This window comes from Dipteris shenzhenensis, chromosome 23 (genome assembly GCF_047967505.1).
Source record: "Dipteris shenzhenensis isolate YYH24624 ecotype China chromosome 23, Dip_SZ_1.0, whole genome shotgun sequence".
Taxonomy (NCBI): domain Eukaryota; kingdom Viridiplantae; phylum Streptophyta; class Polypodiopsida; order Gleicheniales; family Dipteridaceae; genus Dipteris; species Dipteris shenzhenensis.
In genome coordinates, this window is record NC_141618.1 from 35,088,181 (window position 1) to 35,112,788 (window position 24,608).

The 24,608-nt window shown below is 38.3% G+C and overlaps 1 protein-coding gene across 3 annotated transcripts; it reads right to left on the bottom strand.

The window, feature by feature from the left end:
• Positions 1-3,213: 3,213 nt before the first annotated feature.
• On the bottom strand, positions 3,214-10,066 carry LOC147887310 (MADS-box transcription factor 17-like). 3 transcript variants are annotated; one of them, XM_087394864.1, is made up of 6 exons: positions 9,992-10,066; positions 4,111-4,172; positions 3,923-4,022; positions 3,774-3,815; positions 3,655-3,696; positions 3,214-3,558 (listed from the first exon to the last, which is right to left on the bottom strand). In XM_087394864.1, the coding sequence occupies exons 1-6, from the start codon at positions 10,025-10,027 to the stop codon at positions 3,370-3,372; spliced, it is 471 nt and encodes a 156-aa protein (XP_087250990.1). In that variant the 5' UTR covers positions 10,028-10,066; the 3' UTR covers positions 3,214-3,369. The 3 variants fall into 3 exon arrangements, with proteins under 3 accessions (XP_087250990.1, XP_087250989.1, XP_087250991.1); XM_087394863.1 differs by having other exon boundaries at positions 3,214-3,567; XM_087394865.1 differs by lacking the exon at positions 3,774-3,815 and having other exon boundaries at positions 3,214-3,567.
• Positions 10,067-24,608: the final 14,542 nt, after the last annotated feature.

Below are 24,608 nucleotides of genomic sequence, written 5' to 3' on the forward strand. Positions count from 1 at the left end.
AGGGTAGAGCAACCCTCTTGTAGGCTATCTACTTAGATCTTCAAGAGGTAATTGAAATAGTTTGGAAACAACTGGTGTCCTCTGATTCTACCATTGCCAAAAGCAATCAGATATTGGAGCATCTCAAGAACAATATATGCATCCTCATCTTGAGGAAGAAAACAATTTAAAAACATCTTGCCTGTGAGGAGTTTGTAGATAACAATCCTCATAGTAGCATGTGTAAACAAGAAATTTATACTCTACAGATGTGATAGGGTGAAAAGTACACAATATGTGGTGGCTACATCATAGATAACTGCCACATCCAATAGACCCTATGTTTGCACCTTGTGAGCTTCTACTACTTATTGTATTTGTGAAGGCAACATACACATGTATATTTTATAAATATTTGTTGCCTAACACATGAATAGATCAGATGTGTCTACCTCATGAAACTACTAGGGAGAAGAATGTGGAAAATGTCCACGGAATCCATGTGGAGAGATTATCAATGAACCACCACACAACAAGGAGGTAAGCTGATGGAGACAAGTCGTGGATATTCAGCAAAAAACAAGGCAAAGTAGGGGAGCCATGTTGTGGAAGTCCTCCCAATAACAGGGGTCACTCTTGGCATGTGACTTGAGACTTTCATTTCAATTACCATCTTAACTTTTGTTTTATGATGTATCAAAGCTCAATCATGATAACTATACAATGATTGATTATCATTGAATTTCTCAATTTAGTATTTCATGTTAATTTGGGTGGTGACTAATCGCCATGCAACCTAGACTTCTTGTTGTTTAGATTTTGGAATTTCAATTCTGAGATGGGACTTACAAGCTATAGACTAGAGTCCATTGCCTCTATAAAATAATCTATAATGTAATAAAAATCAATCCCTATATTTAAAGACTACAATTCCCTTCAAAGGGACTTTCTCCCTTCCTGAGAAGAGGAAGAGAGAAATAAATCTTCAAAAAGAAGTGCCACACTAAAACAAAATTCTTGTAGAGCCCTATAAAAATAATAAAAAACATCTCAACTAGAAGGACGACCCTTCAGATTGAAATTCTATGATACACTTCAAATTTGAGGCCTGACAAAACTTGCTTTGAGGGTAGAGGTTTAATGATGGACTCGATCTTCTTCCTCGCCTAGGATATTTAATTATGATGACCAATTTCTCACAAGGGCATGGACATCTTCCATGACTATTTTGTAGTTTGTTATTATTAGACAGCACCCAACCTGGTTGTTTTTGGCATTTAACAACTAGTCATTGATCTCTCCAAGCCACCCCATGATGGGCTCATGAGTGTCCGAATCTATTTTGAAGATCCTTTTACCCTTCTTTTCCTCGGGCATAACTTGCATTTGAAAATTAATAGATCTTCAATAAGAGTAGATAAATGCCTATGGCTTCTTATCTAAGAGTCGTATCTACGACCTTTCTTGTCCATCTTCTTATACTAAATACCTCCAATCACTAAATACCTCCAATCGCTACTTCCCACTTGTCGGTCCCCCATGATCCTTAAATGATTCCTTCACCTTATGTTTGGGTTTGGTATAGCCATGGTTTAGTGGAGGCACGTTTTGTGATGTTTTGATATCTATTGCGTGAGATATTGTACTCGACCACATAGATACTTTTAAATCTAAAGTGATGAAAGGGCATTTTATTTCTAATGGAAAATTTTTAAATTATCATGTCTCAAATGAAGTAGAATATTGACACCACAATCGAATGTTGTTTTATGATATGCTCAAGATCTAGAAAGCTACTATCTGGGAATGGGTCTAGCTAGTATCTTAAGGCTACAAGGGTTGATTCTTTGTAGTCATGTGTTTGATTTGGAAACTCTATGATCTTTTGAGCTTGATTACATGGGACCTTGTTTTTAAAGTTACACATACTTTATTTTCCTACACACCCACCCGTGTGCCACAATTAAATATCAATAAATATTAGTCAACTTAATGGTGGATAGATAATTGATTCATAATGCACATACCACTTGTGCATTGTGTGTAGCACTCGCACTTCTAGCTTTCATAGTGTGTACAAGGCACACCAATTGAAACTAATATTTGCATGGCAAAACAATGTTTTGACAACATTACATATTTGTTTGAAGGTCTTTGAAAGATTTCTTCAAAACACTAAGAGATGGCACCCTTTTTTTTTAAAACAGAAAGCTTGAAATTTCCACTTTTTTAATATCCAATTCACATTAAAATTCGGATTGTTAAAAACTTATGTATATTGTGTGACGAGCAAAAACACGCTATTCAACATTTTTGGACTTTACCGCTTATTTCAAGTTTTTTCCACAATGATCACCTCCACTCAAAATCCACTTGGTAAACTCAAAAATTAGCTGAATTTGAATTCGGCAAATTTTTGAGTTTACCAAGTGGATAGAGAGAGAGAGAGAGAGAGAGAGAGAGGATAAAATGAATCTACTACATGCCCAAACTCATCCTCTTAAAACTTAACTAATGTAATTTCAATAAAATAAAAATTCACAAGGTTTAATACCATTAACTTCACCATGCATAGCAAGGACTATCCACCATGACATCCCCATTGGTATTATCAATGCCCAAAATAATGGGTGTACACCATAGTATAAACATTCGCACTCACAAATACCAATCCATGCATCTCTGCATACTTGAGCATCCAATTAGGATCTAATTATAAAAAGGCCTTTGTATGGAGCTTCTGTCAACCCTCCGGAGGTGAACGCTAATCAAAGTACCCTTCATTCAAGCTACAGTTAAATAGTATAGTCTCTCACAAATGGACATTTCTAAGCAAAAAATGCTTACAAAAGATAGCTGATAGGAGCACTTTAGAAAGAATTTATTTATCAGCCAAGCACAACATGGTCGAAAACTTTGCGAGGTAACTTTGCATGTCTGCTACTATGGTAACAAATAGAGCAGTTTCTCTCATGGCAATCACTCATGAGGTTGAAAACCATGAATTTCATCACGCATACCAAGGACCATCTATTATTACGAGATTATTACATCCCCACCGACTAATTATTTGATGGCAAAACATGCACATAGGTGTAGTTAGCACCAAAGTAAATATCGCTACACAATCTCTTCCATGTACCACCAAGCCATACTATTTAAGACTTGGGCTAACACTAACCATCCTTTTAGGGAAGTTTAACATCAGGCAATCAGAGTGGTCAAAGGAAAAGTAATTCACTGTTAACTAAACTTTATTTCTTTAAATTGTTTTGAAGAATGTATTCCTTACAGATATACTTACAACAGTGTCCCTTTCAAGCAAATGGAAGATTCAACCTGTGAGCCAAGCATTTGAACGCATCAACACCTGTGCAAAGGTTAAACCACTCAAATGAGTGTGTGGGTGGAAGAGAGAGAGAGAGAGAGAGAGAGATCTGTCAAGTTATCCCCAAGTTGTAAGGTTGTTTCGGTGGCAGTTATGTTTGATCGAGCGTTAGAAGTAGCTTTGACACTCGAAGAATCCTGACAATCTTGACAGCTGATTGTCAACCTAGTATTTCCTTGCATGCTGGACAGCTGGAGAACCTTCAAGCTCAAGGACATAGATGATCAGAAAAACAGGCAAGGCCTCCTCTAAAACTGAAAAGGTCACGCATCGACATGTTGCCTTACCTTCGTTCTGAGCATCTCATTCTCTTTGAAAAGCAGATGTTCCTGAAGAAATCCGATGATAAAACAGTCAGAGAAATGACCGTGTATTGAATCAGCCAGAAAACAAACATGTCACACACCTTTTTACAAAGATATGGTACTTCTTCCATCAGCAGTTGAGTCTGCCCAGACAAGTGCAACTTGGATGATGACCAAAGTATAGGATTGCCTGATCAATTCTGGAAGACTACATTACGTTTGGTGCAAGCAAACAAGATTGATCACAAACCTTTCTGACCCCCACTCGGTTTGCCCCAATTTCTAATTGCCTTTCTAGGTTTTGTAAGTCTTCCAATGACAATCCTGCCAGATTTTGGCCCATCATATGTCTGCACTGTACAGAGTTACCATAAGATCAGAAAATTTTGTATTTCTCAAATGCCATAAAAGCTTAAACCAACCAGGCTGCAGCCACACCTGTATTCGTTTTCCAGCAAATCCAATTGTTCCTTCAATTTGGCAGCTTGTTGACCCCACCTCTGCATTTCCAGCAGCCTCAATTAACTTGGGATCATGAAGAAAACATATTGGGAACATACGAATCGATCTAATGAGTCCTAGATCTTCTAAAATCGGTAACTTGTTGACTAGTTCTAGGTTTCTCAGAAGATATACAAACGCCCTACCACTCAGCTGCCTATGCTCTGTTTGATAGCAAGTAAAACTAGCCCATCCTAACATTATAATCTAACCCAACCCGACCACAAAACACACTGAGCCAACATAGCGAAGTCCTTGTCCCCTAGTAAACCACAGGTAACAAAGTAAATTGGAAATTAGAAATTGGAGGTTGCTTAAAAAAGCACGCTGGCATCTACAAGGACAGGCACCTTTTGCAAGGAGAATTAATCTCTGAGATCTGAGGCTGGAGATAGCATGGAAATGTGAGAGGCCAAGATTCAAGGAGCCAGAGCAAAGAACATGGAAAGGTCAAAGACGGGAATTTCGAGGAGCGTGACCGTTTCTTGAATGATCCTCCATTGAGTGCTCAATGGCGTACATCATCCATTTTCTTGTTTGCACGAACTATTTGTGCTACTTCATTGTGTGCGGCCAATCATACCACCGGTGTACTAATTTTGAAACGTTATTCTTTGAAATGCGCCCAATAAAGGATTCGAGCATAGTACATCTAGCTTCCTTTCGATATAACGATGATACTTAAAACCACACACAACCATATAGGTTTCTGATCACAAGACTATGAGCTGCAAAACCTTTTTGTGAGCATGCATCATTGAATCGTTGGATTTTAAAGACATCCATATTCTTTGGAGTTGATCGTGAATTGAGAGCCTTAAAAGAGACGTGCTCAAGTGAATTCTAAAGCACAAGAAGTGCTTGATTCTTAAGCTCAGAAGGAAGTCCGTTTGAATTTATTTGGTCGCATTGGAGATTGTGAAACTTACCTGAAATGGAAGTGATCAGTTCAAGTTCCTCATGCAGTAGTTTCAATATCGTTTTTGTCTCCTTGCAACATCTTATCTGGCTCTTCCAATGTCTTATTTTGTACTCTTTGGGCTTTGATGGGTTTTGGCCGAATGCACGTGCTGTTTTTAATATTTGTCGGTGGCCTCACAGTTTGGATTGTTACACTTTTCGGATAGTTTGAGTTCTTCAGCCGTCAACTTTCTTGTAGCTGCTCTTAATCCCGTTCAACATATGCATATTGTAACCATTTGGGCTTTTTTTAAAGAATAGTCACCTCACTCAATATTCACCTAGCAGTACATAGGACACCTCCATACAAAAATGGCCTCATGACTTAGCAAAAGTTTAGCAAAGTTGTAAATTCATGACCTCCACTCAATAATGATATCCAAAATTCACTTCAATTCTAACACTATGCAAGCCACCTCCACCCCTTTCTTCAGTGTTTAATATTGAAAATATAATAACATGAGTTTTAATCATGTCAACTCAAATAAAGCAATTGAAGCATTTGTTGAATTCAACATATAGGTGGTATCGAAATACAACATTTGTTTCGAATATAATGTAATATAAAGATACTTTGTTCGTTTTAAATGAGGCCTAGAAATTGTTGTCACATGCTTCCAAATTCGTTCAGGGTCATCAAATTCTAGTAGGGTCAAAGCAATATGGTTAGGTGGTACTAGAAGCAGTCTCTTTAACACTGATTTCAATACTACTTTTTATTATGTTTCGACAGTTTTAGGTGAATTTATAAGATATTAGTCATACTTTTCAAGATTCTTGTCCATAAACATACTAAGAATATCATTTTGAATTTTAAACACAATCAGAGTCCTCATATCAATCATCTTTTTTCTATTTGAAAGTTAGAAAGTAGTACCACCTAACCATGCTTTAATTGAGAATTGGATTTTGACTTGATGGATCAAATGTGCTCAAGTGATATTAAGCGCGGCGCGCATGCGTGCACACACACACACATGCGGCTGCTATTCACGGACTATTATATATTTTTTCACATCATATATGTTTCTTTTAAAGACTTGTAGTCCTTCGTTTCTAGCAATGAATATTGTTACTTACTTCCACCTTAGTCGAATCCTTTTGGTTTGGAACCTATTCACATTTCATTCGCAAACAAGCCTCATATCATCATTTGATAGTATATTTATCAGGGATACTTTTAAAAGACTTTGGTTCATACAATAAATTTGTAAATGTGGTAGGGATTCCTTTCTCATTCCTTGTTATCTGAAGAAACTTTACCACTCAAGTTGGTTGGTCCACCTTGTTTCAAGTCTAATATCGGATTGGAATATAAATACTCTTTTGGGTTTTGTCAGACGGCACAAACTTTGGTAAGGTCTCGTCATCCTTCCTACCACAACATGTTTAAGTTAAAATGAATTGCTCAAATTATTCCTATCTATTGTGGTATCTTTAACAATTTCAAAACCGATGACTCATCTCGTTGTGGCCAAGAAGATTCAAAGCATTCAATGCTCAATAGATTTTCTTGTTCTTTTAGATATTCAATAAGGACTTGATAATCTCCATATTTTTATCAAACTCCTCTGGATATTTATTTGCCATACTTGTAGAATGTGAAATGAAGGCTTGCAAGCCTCCAATTTCATCCAATTGGTTCTATGCTCTTCATGAATGCCAGAACATTTACTGGAAAGGGTAGAGTTCATATATGTGTTTACTTTTAAATATATATATGAGCCTCCACTATTTTTGTTGCCTTGCTCTCCCAAATCCTTCATCTCAAACTTCAGCTTCAATAGCATTTTCACATGAAGGATATCTTCATCACTATCACATGTGATGATCAAATCATCAGAGGGAGTTGCACCGAAACTTTTGGTTCATGGAGGTCTCATGTAAGGTCCATAGTTAGTCTCAAACTCGAGATACACGCATTCATACCAATTATTCCTCTACTAGGTAGAAGCCTTTAATTAACTTGCTATGGATTAGGTCTTTAAAAACAAATTTGTATGGCCCAAAAACTCATGCTAAAATTTAGGAGTGGAGGATGGAAACATATCTCATGAATAGGTTTAACCCGATCCATCTATTTCCATAGAACATGCCCTATCCTTAGCCCTAAGGCACCCAATCCTATGCCATTCTTTACAGTATCCCTAACCTTGCGTCTATGCATTAAATCCATGACTTGAGCCAAGGATATAAAGAAAAATTCTTATATCGATCCCAAAATGCAAGAAGTTCTACCCAAATAGCTTGCGTCTAGAACATGACAGATGATCATAGATTTAAACAAAATTCCATGATAGTTTACTAATAAAATATCACTAAAATGGACATCGTAATAAATAAGGATTATACAAGTGGTATTACCATTAAATAACCATGCTAAATTTCTCTTAAAAATATTTTATTAAATTATCTACATAGGCAATGTAATCTTCAAATGTATGCCATACTCCCACAGTAGAGACTTTTTGTCCCTTCCAAATTAGGATTGCATTTCTCAATATTATTAAGTCTATCGGACAAACACTAGAATTATAGAATTTACACAAATTAAAGTGTAATACCATAGAGTTTTAAAAAATCCCCCAGCAATTATTCTAGGTAGTATTATAGAACACTTTACTAGCAATAATAGAAATTAATTTCAATTATCATCTCATTCTAGGTAGCAATATATTACTTAAGAAACGTTCGTATATTGATCCCAAAATGCAATGATTCCCAAATAATATGCCTCTAGAACTTCACTAATGAACACGGATTTAAATTAAATTCCATGATTGTTTACTATCAAAATACCTTAAAAAAGGACATCATAAATAAATGCAGATTACACAAGCGGTATGATCATCAAATAACCACGTCAACTTTCTCTAAAAATAACTTTATTATTTAAATATTCTCTACACATGAAATTTATTCTTAAGATATATGCCATCTCACAATGGAGACATTTTGTCCCTTTAAGCTTAGGATTTCATTTCTCACCATTAGTAAGTCCACTAATCAAACACTCAAATGCTATAGTGTTTACACAAGTGAGGATATATTGTTTGCAAGGTGTAAATCAATATCAAATTCTCCAATAATTATTCTAGACTAGCATTAATTTCATTTATCATCTCATTATAGATATAAATACATGGCTTTGAGTGTGAATTCAATCTTCACATTTAAATGATTAAGATATTAAAAAGACTCTCCAAATACTTCTATTACCCTTATACTGATGGGTCACAAAGGACTCTCTGAGAAAATAGATGACAAGTATGTCTCACATTAAGTAAAAGGAATTCTATGTATGGGGAGAGGGCAATCACGTGGTGAACTAGAATATGTAAAGTATATCGAATCCGAGGTTAATTATGCCTTGATAAATAGACAAATTATGCTATGAAACTTAAGATCACTACGACTAAATGTTATGTGATCAAATTTAGAGTTGGATATGATATCCTAAAAGGAAGAATTTTTCATGAAATTAAAATTCATAGATTTATCCTTATGCATACATGTACACTTAACATGTTATAGTTGGTATATTAGATCATATCAAAGCATGCCCTTTTCATTAATTTATTTTGATATTTTATTCTAAAGTAGGTTTTGAATATGAAGCATAGAATTCCCATGTTCTCTACACCTTTGCAAATTTGATACAACTGAAAAGGAGACAATACCCATAGATTATATATGTTATGTATTGACTGTTTAACTAAGAACTAGATGCTTTATGACATTTTATAATTTTGATACAATATCTTTGCTACAATCTATCTTTAAGTACCTCTCATATTCATTGAAAATTTTTGTTCTCCAAATTCATGGTTTCTATCTTCATGTCTAGAATCAAGATCAACAAGTCGTGAATGATTAGTATTTCATCACGAGACCAATACAAAACAATGCAACCAAACTTTCAATGGCTCGTGACTCAACTGTCACTCCAAATCCAACATATCTTATCAGCTTGCACAAAATTAGAATCTCCTATTTATTTGTAGAGGGCAATGAGGACAAAGGAGGCAGGGTGAATGTAAATGAATGGATGTTAATCAATGGATATCCTCGTATAGAGTATAACTATAATGTACATTTTGCTCTCTTCCCTCCATGCTACAAGTGAAAATCCCCACACACTCCACCCTACGACACATACATACCTCCAACTACGTCTAACAAGGCCAATACGTGTTACACATGTTACCGAGAAGTTCAAGGTCCAAGAGGCCATTGTGTGTGCACGTCTCCTTTTGGTGGGTTCATAGGATAGTGGATGGTTGGGAGGGTCGAGGGGACAGGCCTTCTTTGAAGGCCAACTTTCTAGCTTCCCTTTTGGTGTGGCCATCGTATAGTGGAGGGTAGGGAGGTTGTGGGAGAGGGGACTTCTCTGAAGAACTCCATAGAACCCCAATTTTCAAGAAGCCTTACGCTTAGTAGGTTTTCAAGGAAACTACTTTTCTTCCTTTTACTACCATGACTAAGTTCATGCTTAAGTTTCCACTACTTTCCTTGAAATACTATGATGACTAGGATAAAACTAGGAACGCATCTTAAAATCCAAATTTAATCGAAGTGTCACTTCTCTATAAGATAAATTTTAGCTTAAAAGAAGAAAATATTCAAGATCCTTATCAGTCTCCATAACTATTAGCACAATGTCATGGAAACTTATTCCGTGACGTTTCCTTATTCTATGGGAATGTAAAAACAATCACAATGTCAACCATGTCCAATCATCCCATGCTAGGTTAAAGAATCATATGAGCTTTTTCAATTATTCCTATCCCTTGTATCTATTTAGTGTACCATATTTGCACACTATAGCGATTCTTTGATTTATAAATTTGATTTTTACCTCATTTTCTTCAGCTGGAATACCATATCCTTGCATCCCTCCTCCATAGTTTGTGTATCTTTCTATGATCCTCCTCATGCTACAAAATCAAAAAGTGCATCCTATTTACTCTCTCTCTCTCTCTCTCTCTCTCTCTCTCTCTCTCTCTCTCTCTGTGCGCACGCGCATACATGCATACATACATACATACCAATACATATACATATGCAAACACACACATGCATGTGTGCACAAACACACACACACACACACAAAAGGGGGGGGGGGGGAGATATTCACAAAAGAATGTCATCCACAAGAGCATGAAGAATTGGGGATAGGAGGATGTGAGATAGAGAGATATTTGAAAATATATGCATTTCTAATGTACTCAATGCATTTCCTTCCTAGGGATATACAAAAACAAAGAACAAAAATAGAATGAATGACATGTTAATGCTATTACACTCAAGGTGCCATTATTTTAGGTATTTGTAAGACGTTCTTCATCTTCTCCATGCAACGTTCAATTTCTTATTATAAGCAAGACTATTAAGATTAAAAAAAAGAGATATCACCAACTTTCAAGATTCCATCATAAGGCAAAATTGACTTGATGTTCCTCTCTTGCTTTTCATCACCCACTGTTATTGCAAAGGCATTTTTGGGTACTTGAATTAAGGATGAAAACTAGGAAAGATCAACACACATATCAATTCAATTGGAAAATAAACTAGGAAACACCAACTCACATATCCATTCAATTGGAAAATAAATTATAATTCATTCCTCAAATCTACTAAGAATAGACCACTACAAAGTTGGGCAAGGGAGAGTCCATGTAGGTACAAAGGGGAACTACAATAGGGCTTGAAGTATGAATTTTTCATTTTGCCACATTCTTATCATAATCTTCTATTGTTATCAAAACATTTATTTCTAATTTCAATATGGAAGTAAAACATTATCAAACAAACTAAACATTAAATCAATCCATCATTAATAATCTGGAAATTATAGGAATCAAATTAAATATTACATCTAATTCACTCAGTAATAATCCTAGAAGCTTTAGATCTATGAAGAAAGCAATTTTTAAAGTATAACCCTTTGTACTTTAAATTTCAAGAAAAGATTTTGTTAGGTTCTATCTAGCTAAAGTTTCTATTGTCTTGACTTTGTAACCAATGATCCACGATGAATTTAGCTTCCTAATCACTATTTGTGCAAGTCATGTCAACTAATACCTTGGCTCCAAAGTGATATTTTGTATCGTACTAACGTGGTGTCTATAGTAGAGCTGTTTCTTTTCAAAAACCATGTTTCATATTGGAAAATGTTTGTGGAGCTAGACCATTCAATTGTAGCTTCTGTACTCTCAATGCGAATATTTTTTGGTAGTGTATTATAAAGATAGTTGATGGCGATATAAATTTTTAGTTAATTCTTCACTATAAGACGTTTGCAAAAAAAATAAATCCAAAATGAGGGTGTCTTTATATTAAATCAAAAAAGTATCACATCGATTACATCTTTATATCTCTTCCTTGATAAGCCGAAAAGGGGGAGGATGGTTGTATCATACGTTCTGAACTCAAGATTAAGAGCAGAACTTCCAACTATCAACTTAGTCACATAGCAGGTAAGAGAACATTTCCAAACGTCATCTTCTTCTTCTTCCTTGGGAGCTACAGTGCCACGCTTGCAAACTACTCCAAGGATTATTGTGCCTGGGATAGCCGGAGGGAGAAGGCGACCTTGGCTGGAGCGAAAACTTCATCAGTAGCCAACGTTTAGACGTGCACTTGTTGCAGCAACAGAGGCAATGGGAGGATTAGGTGGTGTCGTGCCGGTATCAATAGTGTTCTTCACATGGAGTCTCTTAGCAATCAGGCTTGGCAAGGATGGTAGATACAATACTAGACATTTGCAAAAAATTACATATCGAGATAACATATTTGGGCATTGTAATCCCCTAACCTTCCTACTATCAAATGAAATAGAATGTTAATGAAAGTTTCTTCCGTCCTTTTAGGAGTGGCGAGTATCAAGCATAACCATATTAACATGTTGGTACATCTAGCACAGTCAAGAACTAGTTACTACATGATAATAACATACCACCCAAGTCCTAAATTGGGACTAGTTGGTAAGATAAGCAGCAAGTTAAAATGTTGAAATTCAATTAGTATTAGTTTGAGCTCCCCGAATGAAACATCATCCTATGCTTCAATTGATAAGGTTGGTGTTAGATAATGTTAATACGTGATAAATGAGATTGTGGAGGTGGCAAGGCAGCTAGTTTGGTCTCTCAGCTTTGAAGTTTTCCCTTCCCTTCAGCTTTGGCTGCCTGTCCTTACCCTCAACTCTGGCTTGCTATCTCTCCCTACCGGCTTGCCCTTCCTCTGCCTCCCTTTCCCCCTGCCCTTCTATCCTTCCCCCTCACCCTCCTGCCCCTCTTTTATTTATTCGCACTGTCGCATGATGCTAGTTGCATGCTACATGTGCCCTATCGCATGAAGCTAGGTGCTATTGCATGCACCCGTGGGAACCTAAAATTTCTTTCAAAAATGAAATTGGTGGGCTGGCGAGGCGAATGCGGGGTGCCAAGAACTTGTATAGACGAGGTATGGACGTGGAGGCTTCATGAAATTCCAAAGCGTACGGCTACGTGACCGCACATCAACATGGGTAGCCTGGGGAATTAGGAACTTAGCCTGTCACACCTAGAGAGTTTGTTCCATTCATGAAATCAGGAATTAGGAACTTAGCCAGAGAGTTTCTTTCATTCATGAAAGTTGTTAAGAAAAGGATAGCAGCAGCGACTGCCAGAAGCAAAACAATCAGGGCTGCTCAAATCCTTGGTTTGAGTTTCATTGGCAAGAAGGGGTATCCCAAGAAGCGGGCTTTCATTAAAGAGACCAGGATGATCAAGTAAAGTGACATAAGGGGCCATTTTTAAAGCAGTCGTCCTGAATTCTTGAAAACCACGGAAAGAGAAGAGGGAATGGTGACGGAGTCTGCCCAGAGATTATTTGCAACTCCGTTAGTTAGGTTACGTGAGGATAGATCACATTAATAGTTTACATCAATTAAGTTTATTATCGTAAAGCCAAGCCAACATGAATTCATTTGGCTAAATGAAAATTTTTAAGTTATTCATTGAATTGTTTCTTTAGCATGTGAATTTTCAATAGAACATATAAAAAATATGGGTGCTTCAATCCTTCTCATATTGTTTGTATTGCAAAAGCTGTGAAATTTTTAGCTATCGGTATCGATTATTTATGCCACACCCGAATTGATTTAAAAATGAACAGTTTGAATGAAAAGTTCGTTCCTGATCTCATTAAAAGTATTCTCATATTTTGTACATGTGAATACTTTTGATGCATACATTATTGCCACTCTATAATGATATAGAATGATGGAAATTTTATGCATCAAGTGGTTGGATAGTCATGAGCTAACCATTTGGATGAGTGTTTGTGTCAAATTATACTCCCACGCCATCCAAAAATGGATGGGCTATAAGTAGAATGCTTCTCAAGAAAGTCGATAGAATTTAAAATGTTCATGCAATCACTGGCTACAAAATAGTCATTTTGAGAATAAGAATAGAGAAATTAGCTGATTTTATTGCATGTGATAGATCACTATTTTCAATCAATGGGTAAATATTTCAATGAAAAAGGATCCAACTAATGTTGATCAAAGTTGATAAACAAATTTATTTTAAATACTTTACTTGCAATAGCACCAGGCATATAACACACTCATTAAGACTAGTATAGCTTTAAACAATATAATCCTACAAGTAGGAGTGGAATCAAACATGGAAAATTAACAATACTGCATGGACCCATGTATAAGTATGTGACTAATTTGAGCCCCCCCCCCCCCCCCCCCCCAAGATTCAAGCATATGATGATCATGTAGTCTAGATCTAATTTTGGCACAAGGTCTATACACTAGTTACTACTTCCCTAATTTTTAAATTGCATTTACAATGTCGTGTCAAATTTCATGCATTCCATGTTCTCTTTTATATCTCGTATATTTTGGTATTGGAATTTTAATTTACATCCTTGTTGCAAGGTGAAAATGTATGCAAGACCTAAATTTTTTGCTTTACGACCAAATTGATTTACCAAAGAAGAATTTTTTTGGTTATTAAATGTTTAGTGGGTAGAACATTAAAAAAAGAATACAGAAACTCTTTTGATCAATTTTTGGGGAATTTGTGAATGTCTAATATTGGAAGACTATTTTGAGGCCCCAAATGATGGAGTTTTGTAAAAATATATTTCAAATATTTGAAGATGAGAAAGCAAAACCAAAACCTATCTTATGGTATTTGATTTTTTGGATTCAATTAAGAGTTATGTGGTTCTAGACAAATTAAATCTCTTGAACACTTATTACAAAGGGAAAATTTTCAAGAAAGCTAATTTATGTCTAGAAAATATCATTTATAAGTGATAAGCATTTGGGAAGAGTGAATTTGTAGAAATATATATTCCCTACCTTTGAAGACATACTACTAATATGATCAATCAATGTATAATCTTTGTAATTATCATTTTCTAGAGGGACAAGGTATTTACCTAGAAACAAACTCACTTATAGTTCACTCTAGAATAACACCTTAGAATACTATCATATATACCTTCTTCATTTTCTATGTACCTTCTTAATTTTCTCTCTAGTTACAATAAAGGGTACCTTAGCTGATTGCTTAATAATATTTATTATTTGATTACTTAAATGCTTAATTAGAAATGTCTCTAGAAATACCTACATTTATTAAAGATCACATTGAAATTTGATTAAGTACTCAAGTATGCCTTCCTGTAACAATTGAAAAATTAATAATTACCTTATGGAAAACTCCTCTTAACCCTTCTTTTAAAATTTTATTAAACAATAAATTCTCTCCTCTTTAGGTATGGGAGCCAAAGCTGACTCAATTTTACATATCTAGACACAGCTAATAAAGTTGTTCAAACCAACCATATGGATTTGGGAAAAATGGACATATGGGGATATATTTCCAAGATGGTCACTAGGGAGAGAACGAAATAAGATCGTCTAGACATCCATTGCTAGGTCCGTATACATGTTTTTTACAATTATAAGATGAATTGGATATTCTAGCATTCCTCCTTTTTCTATATTTTTTAATTCTTAAATCCTTAACCCTCAAACACCCCTTGCCCAAATCTTGCCTTAAGGACATTAACTTGCATGGTATACAATGATACTATGCCAAACAAATTGAGTACCATGGAATCTCCGTTCTAGTGCATGAAAATCAAACTTTTTGACCAATATTGATGGGCTATCTTCATGCCCACCCGCTATGGTCATATTATCAACTTTATCTTTAACGGTGATACGGAAGTAGTTTTGGCAAAATTTTGCCACTTTCTTTTTGTGATCTACAAGTTTTGGTATGCTAGATGATAATCTTGTCATTTCTTGATCAAACTATCAATGTATTTATCTAAAAGGTATTAAAATGATAGGTCCATGGGGATTTCATTTCAATTAGAATCTCATATTTAGCCAAGGTCTTTCTATTGTCCTTCATAAGTATTTTACCGTGTAATTTTTAACTTAAGGTTCCATGATCGAAAGGACTAAACGAGCCAGTTTGAGTTGAATTATGGATTATACCTATAAAGACATGGTAAGTACTACATTGCTCAAAAAATAACTATCAAGATATCTCTCATCAATTATAGACTTCTGTTGTTTGTTAAAGTACTTCCCTACATATTGGAGTGTTTATTTGTTCTGAAACAATACTCAAACTATTCACCATTTTTAGGGTGTGGAAATCATAGTTCAATATCTTCAGGCTTAACTTCTCATATTTTCATACTTCATAATGTGCTGAATCGACTTGTGATCTACTACCACATCCACTATAGTCTATCCCTATATTTCTATACAAATATGATAGAAATTACATTCTTCATCATTAAAGTGATCATTATTATTCTTGATGACATGGGTTTATCAAAGGTGAGCTTCAACCCTCAAAAGAGTGGTCTCAATTTTAAACATGTATTCACAAACAATATCATGGATTATAGCATAGACATTGGCATAGGTATTTTAGCCAAATCTCTAGCAACATCATATGGGTAAAAATTGGGTAAAGGTTTCCTAACATAGAATATATTATCCTTTTTCCTCTCTTTTTTTCATAAAAATACTTTTATTAAGTATGAACAAAACCTGCAAGAGCAAAAGCTCAAGACGAAATACATCATGCTCTTTGTCCTTTTTTTCAATCTATGACTGCTTCTATTACTTATAGAAAAGAAAAAATATTCGACAACGACAGAGGGGTTTTTGACACGTAAACGTTGGAGGACAAGAGCTTAGGAAATGTTGCCACCCTTGGACTCTTGGACTATCTCTACCTCTTGGACTACCACCCTTGGACTCTTGGAATTTTATTACAGACTCATGAACTACAGCAAGCTCTTGGACTACCACCTTTGGACTCTCTGACTACCACCTTTGTACTCTTAGACTACCACGGGCTCTTGGAATACCACCCTCAAACTCTTGGACTACCAATGACCCACACATTCACATACACACAACATGCATATTCACATGCATATTCATACACAATATCCATACAAGTACCCATGCACATTTGCATATATTAGGTGTCGAAGGTGGACACATGCACATGCAAGCATGTAAGCACATACATATGCATGCATTTAACATACATAGGTAGTGGATGAGCATACATACACATACCCAAACACAAGCATCCACCCAATGTACACCTACACACACATGCAAGTGTGCACAAAAACACACAATGTCACACATGCAAATAGATGCACACACATAAATACATATGCAAACATGCACATGCATTGTTACTGGTCTGGCCAACCGGACTCCAATAGGTCCATCTCTGTAATGTCCGATCTGTGTGTTTCTCGTGCTTTAGTTTCACTCGTGTGATGCTCATGCCCCCACACGTTTCCAACCAATTATAATGGTAGAGTACCCTAGGTTCTCAAGCCGCTCAACTGATAACGCTCACACCCATCTTATGTTGTTTGAGAATGCTTGGTAGGCCAATGTTTTTGCAGCGCAACATATTGAAGACTTGAAAATGGTAATGTTACTACAAAGGGAGGCACCACTCTAGCCAATACCACCCAAGAATTAGTAGCCCAAAGGGGAACAACTCGAACATCGGGTCAAGCAACTCTCGTAAGTAGCTACCTCACTTTGTTAGGTGCAAATTGATGCTGGAGCCAAGCATGTCTGAACTATTGCCAAACTCCGCCAACAACATGTTGATACTAATTCTCATGCTCTACACAAGCCCATCCCTCCAAAACCCAACGATGAAGATGGTTCCAATGCACCTAACAGGTTTATCGAAGCTCTTTGAGCTCATGATGCAAGAGCTCACTAAGCATTGGCTACAACACATCAATCAACTAGAACACATTCTCATGCTTGACTATAAGAAAATGGATATCCTTCAGTGGGATGAGTAAGATCTGGATGCCAACGTTGGAAGTGTGTCCATGGTGCGACCCCAACAGACCTTGCAAACTGGCCTCAATCATCAATAATCTGAGCATGGTGAAAGCGCCTTGGTTAGCAATAGGCAAATGGCTAACAATCAAACTATGGCCAGAGCTCTCTAGAAGGGAAAGCCACCCATGATAATTGATTTAACCTGTCCAGATGCCCTCACACTCTTGGCTGACCAAGCCTAAGGCACGTCAATAGAGCCTCCACAAATGGTACTGATGAAGAAGCAAATACTAGTGCTCCAATGTAATTGGGACATATACAATGCTGAGCTCCACAAAGCCCGTCTACATTTTGATCTAGAAGGTAAAGCTTAGAATACATAGGAACTTGGCCGATCTTGCCCCGTGCTAAACAGCTCTGACCACCCCAACTCCAACCCTTCCAATGACACCTCCATCCCCATCCACACCTAAAACTCACATCCAAAAGAAAATCCCACAGTGGTAGTAGATCATTAACCGGACTATGAGAAGAGAAAGCTAAGTGCGGAGGTTGTCGATCGAAGAATCGGTGCCTAGGAACTCTATCACAAATGACAGGGCATGCAGCATGATCAAGCGGTGATCTCCTAGCAATGCCTCATGTTCTAGAATCAAGTTGTTGAGAAAGCATGCATCAGTGTCCATTGTTTTGTATAACTCATCATGCAAGCACAAATACCACAACCCTCATGGTATCCAACCTTGTCACAGCTTACGTAGGTCCATGCACGTAATCGAGCCGTGCTGCTTAACCGGTCATGCCGTTGGCCACCACAGTAGCCTAGGATGATTCCAATAGCGATGAAGATATGGATGGTCTATGCATGAGCCTCACTTTGTTGGAGTGTATTGCAAAAGGTCCAACATCCACCATTGTTCAAGGAGCCTTCTGAGAACAACTTCTGACCCAACCAACGGTAGGTGGCAATATAGCATGGTTCACATGAGGTGACATATACTCGTGTCAAAGTTACTACTCACATGCTTTCAGCTCTAGGGAGTGGGAGATTAAATACAGGTCGCAAATCCCACCGGCCTCCTTTCTACTTTCTGCCATCCGTAATCTTCAACAATATGGTAGCATCATTCGAGTCATTTATAATTCTAGATATGTATCGTTCGAGTGATTTGGGTTCTCATCTCTAGCACTTTGCCATAAAATGATGTATATTATAATTCTTGAGGTCCCTAAATAGGCTCTAAATAGGCATCTAACTTTTTCTCAGGCCTTGTGATGGTTCAATGTATTTTCATCCTTCATTGAAGTGTTGCCAAAGTGTTATCGGTTTGGCCAAACCAACTCCGATATTTTCATCTCCAGTAACACTGTGGTTTTCCATCCTTAGCTGAAGTCATCTGGTTCCTAGTCAAAACCGCACTTGTCAGGCCTTATGGCCATGCGGCATCTGCTAGGCCCTTTATGGCCATGCCATATAATCAAGTTAGGAAGGCATTTTAGTGGTCAATAGTTTAAATGTCTCCTATTTTAAACACCCGGCATCATGACAAGTTGTATCTGACTGTTGGCAAGAAAGTATGATTTAAAGGGCATGTTGCCCCATTGTAAAGAGGATAGTTGTCTTTAGATTTTCAATTATTCGAAACTGTGATCCCAGAGTTGAGCAATTGCATTCCACAATGAAATGAGAATCGTATTTTTCAAGCAAAGCTTATCACATTTATTTTGGCTTTCTATCTATCTTTTCTTCTTTCTGCTGACATTTTATGTTAAGTTATGATCCGATCCAAACACTTCATTTTTGTCCTGATTCGTTTGTTGTGTTTTCAACTCATGGCATTGTGTTCCGTAAACGTTGTATCAATAAATTGGTTAACAAAGTGAACTCTTGTTAGCGAAAAGGGTACATGTACACACACACAGGTTTATGTAGGCATGTACTATTAGCCGGAAAAGAAATCAAGACCAGATGCTAGAGGCTAAGCATGGCGACGCTCGAGGGCCACAGAGGGAAGGAGATCGTGAGGGCGAAACGTTATCATGGGAGGGAAAAAGGAATTAGAAGGGGAGGGAATCAAGAGGGAGACTATGACACAGGGGGAAAGGGAGAGGGGAAAGAGAAGCATGTACATGATAGGAGGAGGAATATAAAGATGGAGACATCAAGGGAAGAGGACCATACTTTATTTGAAAGAAAGGATGAGAGGAAAATATCAAAGTACTAGCTAGGTGGCTTTACAAGAATGAGCGTGTCTCATCAAGGAATAGCCTCCTCTTTTTATAGCCAAAAGAGGGGGTCTCTCCCAATTAATGCATCCTCCCACATGCATGGTGTGTGTGGAAAAGTCTCCCATGTGGGCTAGGCGGTTACGCACTCTCAATTGTGTGCGACAACCCTTTGTCTCAATTTTTCACATAAATCAAGCTCCATATCTCAAGTCTATGATACTCCCTTGGTCTCTTCCCAATTTTATAATACGTTCAAACCTCTAGGAGAACAAATGGAGGGTTGGCACAAGGAATCTTGCCACCTTATCCTACTTTTCCCATTATTTAACTTGCTCTCTTGGACCTTCTATACCTTTTGACCCATGGATACTGGATAATAGATGCTAGAAGTGTGATGATCAATACCCATGCGATCCATGAGTAACTCCACTGCTTCATTTAAGAATGGATTCCCAAGGTCAGAGACAATCTCCATGGGTGTCCCAAACCTTGTGCAGATACATTCAAATATGAAATTTGAAACTGCCTTACCATTTGCAGCAGGGAGGGTGATAGCTTTAGCCCACTTAGTGACATACTGAGTGCCTACCAAAAGATACTTCTTTTTGCGGGCAGTCATGGACAAGGGCCCGACAAAATCTATTCCCCACTTCTGAAACGGATGGATGGACATCACTGGGTGATGTTGCCCAGGATGCAAATCCTTCCTACCAAAGAATTGGCATGGTTCACAGGTTTTGCAATACAAAGTGACATCCTTGAACAAGGTCGGACAATAGTATCCAGCATGTAAAATCTTCTTAGCTGTATAGTCACTGGCATGGTGGCCTCCATAAAATCCATCATGATAATGCTTCAATACCTTAGACACTTCATCTACATCAATGGCCCGTCTTAGTACCCCATCCATGCCTTGACGGTACAACACCCCATCAAGGAGGGTGTAGCACCTACTATCTCTGCGGATATTCTTTTTCTCATAGCTAGTACTTTCTGAAGGAAAGGAGAAAGCAGTGAGAAACCTGTAGATACCACCATACCATGGATCCCCAACTTCTATGGCCGCTACAAGGGTTACATCAAGGCACTCCTCTAAATCAATCAAAGCATTCTTCAAGTTGGAACATCCCCCTTTTACAAATTTGAAAGAAAAATCATATTCTTGTAGAACTGCTAACCACTTGGTCAACCGGCCCATGGGATTGAAGACCCTGCTTTGCAAGACCAGTGCTAGTGAGTATAATGAAGGACTTTCCAGCCACATAATGCTTAAATTTCTCAATGCAAAACACCAAAGACAAGGCATGCTTGTCAGCCTCTGAATAGCGTCACTCAGTGTTGAGCAATTGTCGAGAAGCAAATCAAACGGGATACATGAACCGATCCTCCCCTTGCTGGAGAAGAATACCTGCCAGAGTGTGCTCACCAAACCCAGGATTGATATAGAAATTCTTTGACCAATCTGGATTGCGTAGAATGGGCTCTAAAGCCAGAGCATTCTTGATTTGTGCAAACCCATGATCACAATCCTCATCCCAAGAGAAATCAACCCCATCTTTTAATAGCATAGTCATGGGTCGTGTCAAAGCAGCATATTGATCAATGAAGCGGTGATGGTATCTTGCTAGATTGACAAATGAGCGTACCTGACGTTTGGTTATTGACGAGGAGAGCTTGAGGATAGCTTCTACCTTCTCGGGGTCAGGCTTGATGCCCTCGGATGAGACAATATGTCCCAATAACCTCCCTTGAGTGGCTCCAATGGTGCTCAGGGGGGTCACTATGTATAAACCCTCTATATCACGTGCGTTCAAGGACTATATTTAAAATCCCTTATCTGTAAATTTTTTCATTAATAAAATGTACCCCTTTTCTATACAAATCTGTAAATTTTTTCCAAAATTATTTTAAATAGTTCCTTATGTACATTTATTTCTGTAAATTTTAGAAATAAAAAATATCCTTCTGTTGAACTCACGTGATAGGGTTACATATGATGAGTGACCCCCCCGAGCAATGGTGCATTTCTTAGGGTTGAGACTACTGTTTGCATCATTGATCCTTTGGAAGGCCAATCTAACCTTCATGACATGCTCCTTACGTGACGAGAATATACAGAAATGATCTAAAAACACTCCAAGAAATCCTCCAAATAAGAAGCAAACACCATCTGCATAAATCTTTGAAAGGTAGCAGGAGCATTGGTGAGGCCAAATGGCATTACTTTGAATGCAAATGTCCCCCAGGGTGTAGCAAATGTGGTTTTAAACACATCTTCTTCGGCAATTCTGATTTAATAAAACCCAGAGTAACCATCACAGAAAGTATACATCTCATGACCACTTACCTTCTCAAGAATGAGATCTTGAAAGGGCAGAGGATGACGATCCCTCTTGGTAGCTGCATTGAGTTTCTTATAGTCGATGTAGACCCGCCACTTGTTGTTTTTCTTTGGGGTGACTACCACTAGTGAAGCCCATTCAGTATTGTGAACCGGAACAATAAACCTAGCCTCTACAAGCTTCTACAACTTTGAGCACAAAGCATCTGTCTGCAGGGGCCCTAATCTCCAATACTTCTGAGCCACAGGCTTCGCATCAAACTTCAACTCTATCTTGTGCTCTATGGCAGTCACATGGCGAAGTTGGTGGTAGCTAGTTGCAAAGAGGTCAAGGAAAACTTTGAACATTTCTAGGAACTCGTCTTTCTCACTTAGAGTGAGGCCTGGGGAAAGCATAGACTCAAGCTGTTACCTTTTCTATAGATGGCGGGGTCGGAGACACCCCCATCATGTAAACTTCCTCCTCTGAGAATTCCTCCCCCCCGTCTGATTCTTCCATTGATTCAGACACCGAGGATGAGAGAGTATCACTGTCTTCCTCCTCCTCTTCTTCTGGTTCCGTGGCACCAGGTTGCACCGGAATTTTCTCCTTAGAAGCACCAAAAGACATGTGTCCTATCTTCCAATAGCTGACTACATCACTCGTTTTTAACCATGGTCTCCCAAGTATGGCTGGGTAACTCTTGCCTGTATCTTCGATGTCCACTCCATAGAAATTGACGGTGGTGGTCAGCCCATTGACAGTGATGGCCAAATCCTCAATGACTCCCAGGGTGGCGAGTCGTCGACCATCTGCTACCTTGATTCGAGTGGAGGAACGCCTTGTGCATTTCAAATTTAATTTCTTCATGATTCAGGGCACCATGATATTACATGCAGCTCCCCCATCAACACACACATTTTTGACACGGTAATTATCTATGATGACATCTACTGTATGTGGATGCCGATTAATTTCTTCAAAGATAGAAGATACCTCTCGTACCTTTCCCTTTTTCTTGCTCTTCCTTGTTGAGAGACCTTGCTGCAGCTCACGTCTCACCTTAGGGCTCAATGCTATTAGTTGAGGGAGCGTGATGCTCAAGGACCGATGAGCAAGGTCCTAAACGACCGAATAGTCCTCTTGCCTAGAGCCGATGGAAAAATCCGAGAGCGACCACTTACTCCTGCGAGATCTTTTAGTCTTCTCTGTTGGTGGATCTGCCATCTCAGCATATGAGGGCTCTGAGAAGAACACCTTCTTCTTAGGGTGGCCCGATCCATGGTTTGGATAAGGGTCCGAGGTGATATGACTTCTTTTCCCGAGGTCAAGGATCTCTACATCAAAATCCTCAGTGCCAGATTCACTTAGAAGATTCAATCTTGGAATATTGGGGCATTCCATGTGATAATGACCTTCTGGTGGCACTCGTAGCATACAACATTAGCACGGTCTCTTGGAGGGTGGTTGGCTTGATTTCTGATGCCCACCATCTCAAGCCGAAGATCATTTAGGGCCTTGGCTAGGTCATTGACTCCGGGTTTTATTGCAGGGGGGCCTCTTTAGCTGGAGGGACCGCGGGAGTAGAAAGGAGAGGGGCTCGTGGGCGAGGTTGGGAAAATCTTCGAGGCGGAGGGTGAGAATATACACCTTGTTGAGGGTAAGCATCTAAGGGAGGACCATACATTTGAGGTGGAGGTGGTGGATACATCCCTGATTAGGAGTGGTGGTATGCCCCTGAGTTAGACCCCCCAAATTGTTGTTGCAGAAATTGAGGGGGTTACGGAGAGACAATCATCTTCTTTGAAGCGGGGTCAGACTGAACTTTATCAAACTTTTGAGTAATCTCATGTGCTAGCACCATAGTTTCTGGATTCTCCCATTTAAGCTTGAGGCGGAATTCATCACTTGCTCCTGCTACAAGGTAGCCCAGCACATGCTGAGTCATTCCAGCTCGAAATCCGACATTGTCCTCCTGTGTGGCAATTAAACGGTCCAGGAGCACGGCCGCTCGATCCACATATCGACGTGCCGTCTCACGTTCTGACTGCTTTAAGTTTGCCACATGCAGGTACACATTCTCCGACTCCTCTTCTTTGTCGAAATACTTAATCATCACTGCTGTCAACCTTGGCCAGCTTTGGCGAACATCTTCGGCCTACTTCTCATACCACACTTGAGTTAAACCCTCTAGAAATGTGAGAAGAACCAACAGCCATCTGTCTTCAGTAAGAAAGTTGAGAGAAATACAATGGCGCTTGAAGGCCACAAGATACTCATTTGGATTTTCTTCCACCCGTCCACAAAACACGGGAATGCCAGCCATGCTTGGAAGATGGAAAAGAGAGAGGCAAGACGAGGCTTATCTATGGACAAACAATAGAAAGAGAAAGCTTGAACTGAAAATCCGGTGAAGATACCTCCACAAAGCACACATAGGCAGGATAGGATGTGACTGGTATATTGTGAAATACTATACGGGAAGAATCTTCAGCATAAAATAGCACATAGGCAATCTTAAAAGGACCAACCCTCATGATATCACATCCATCTTTACA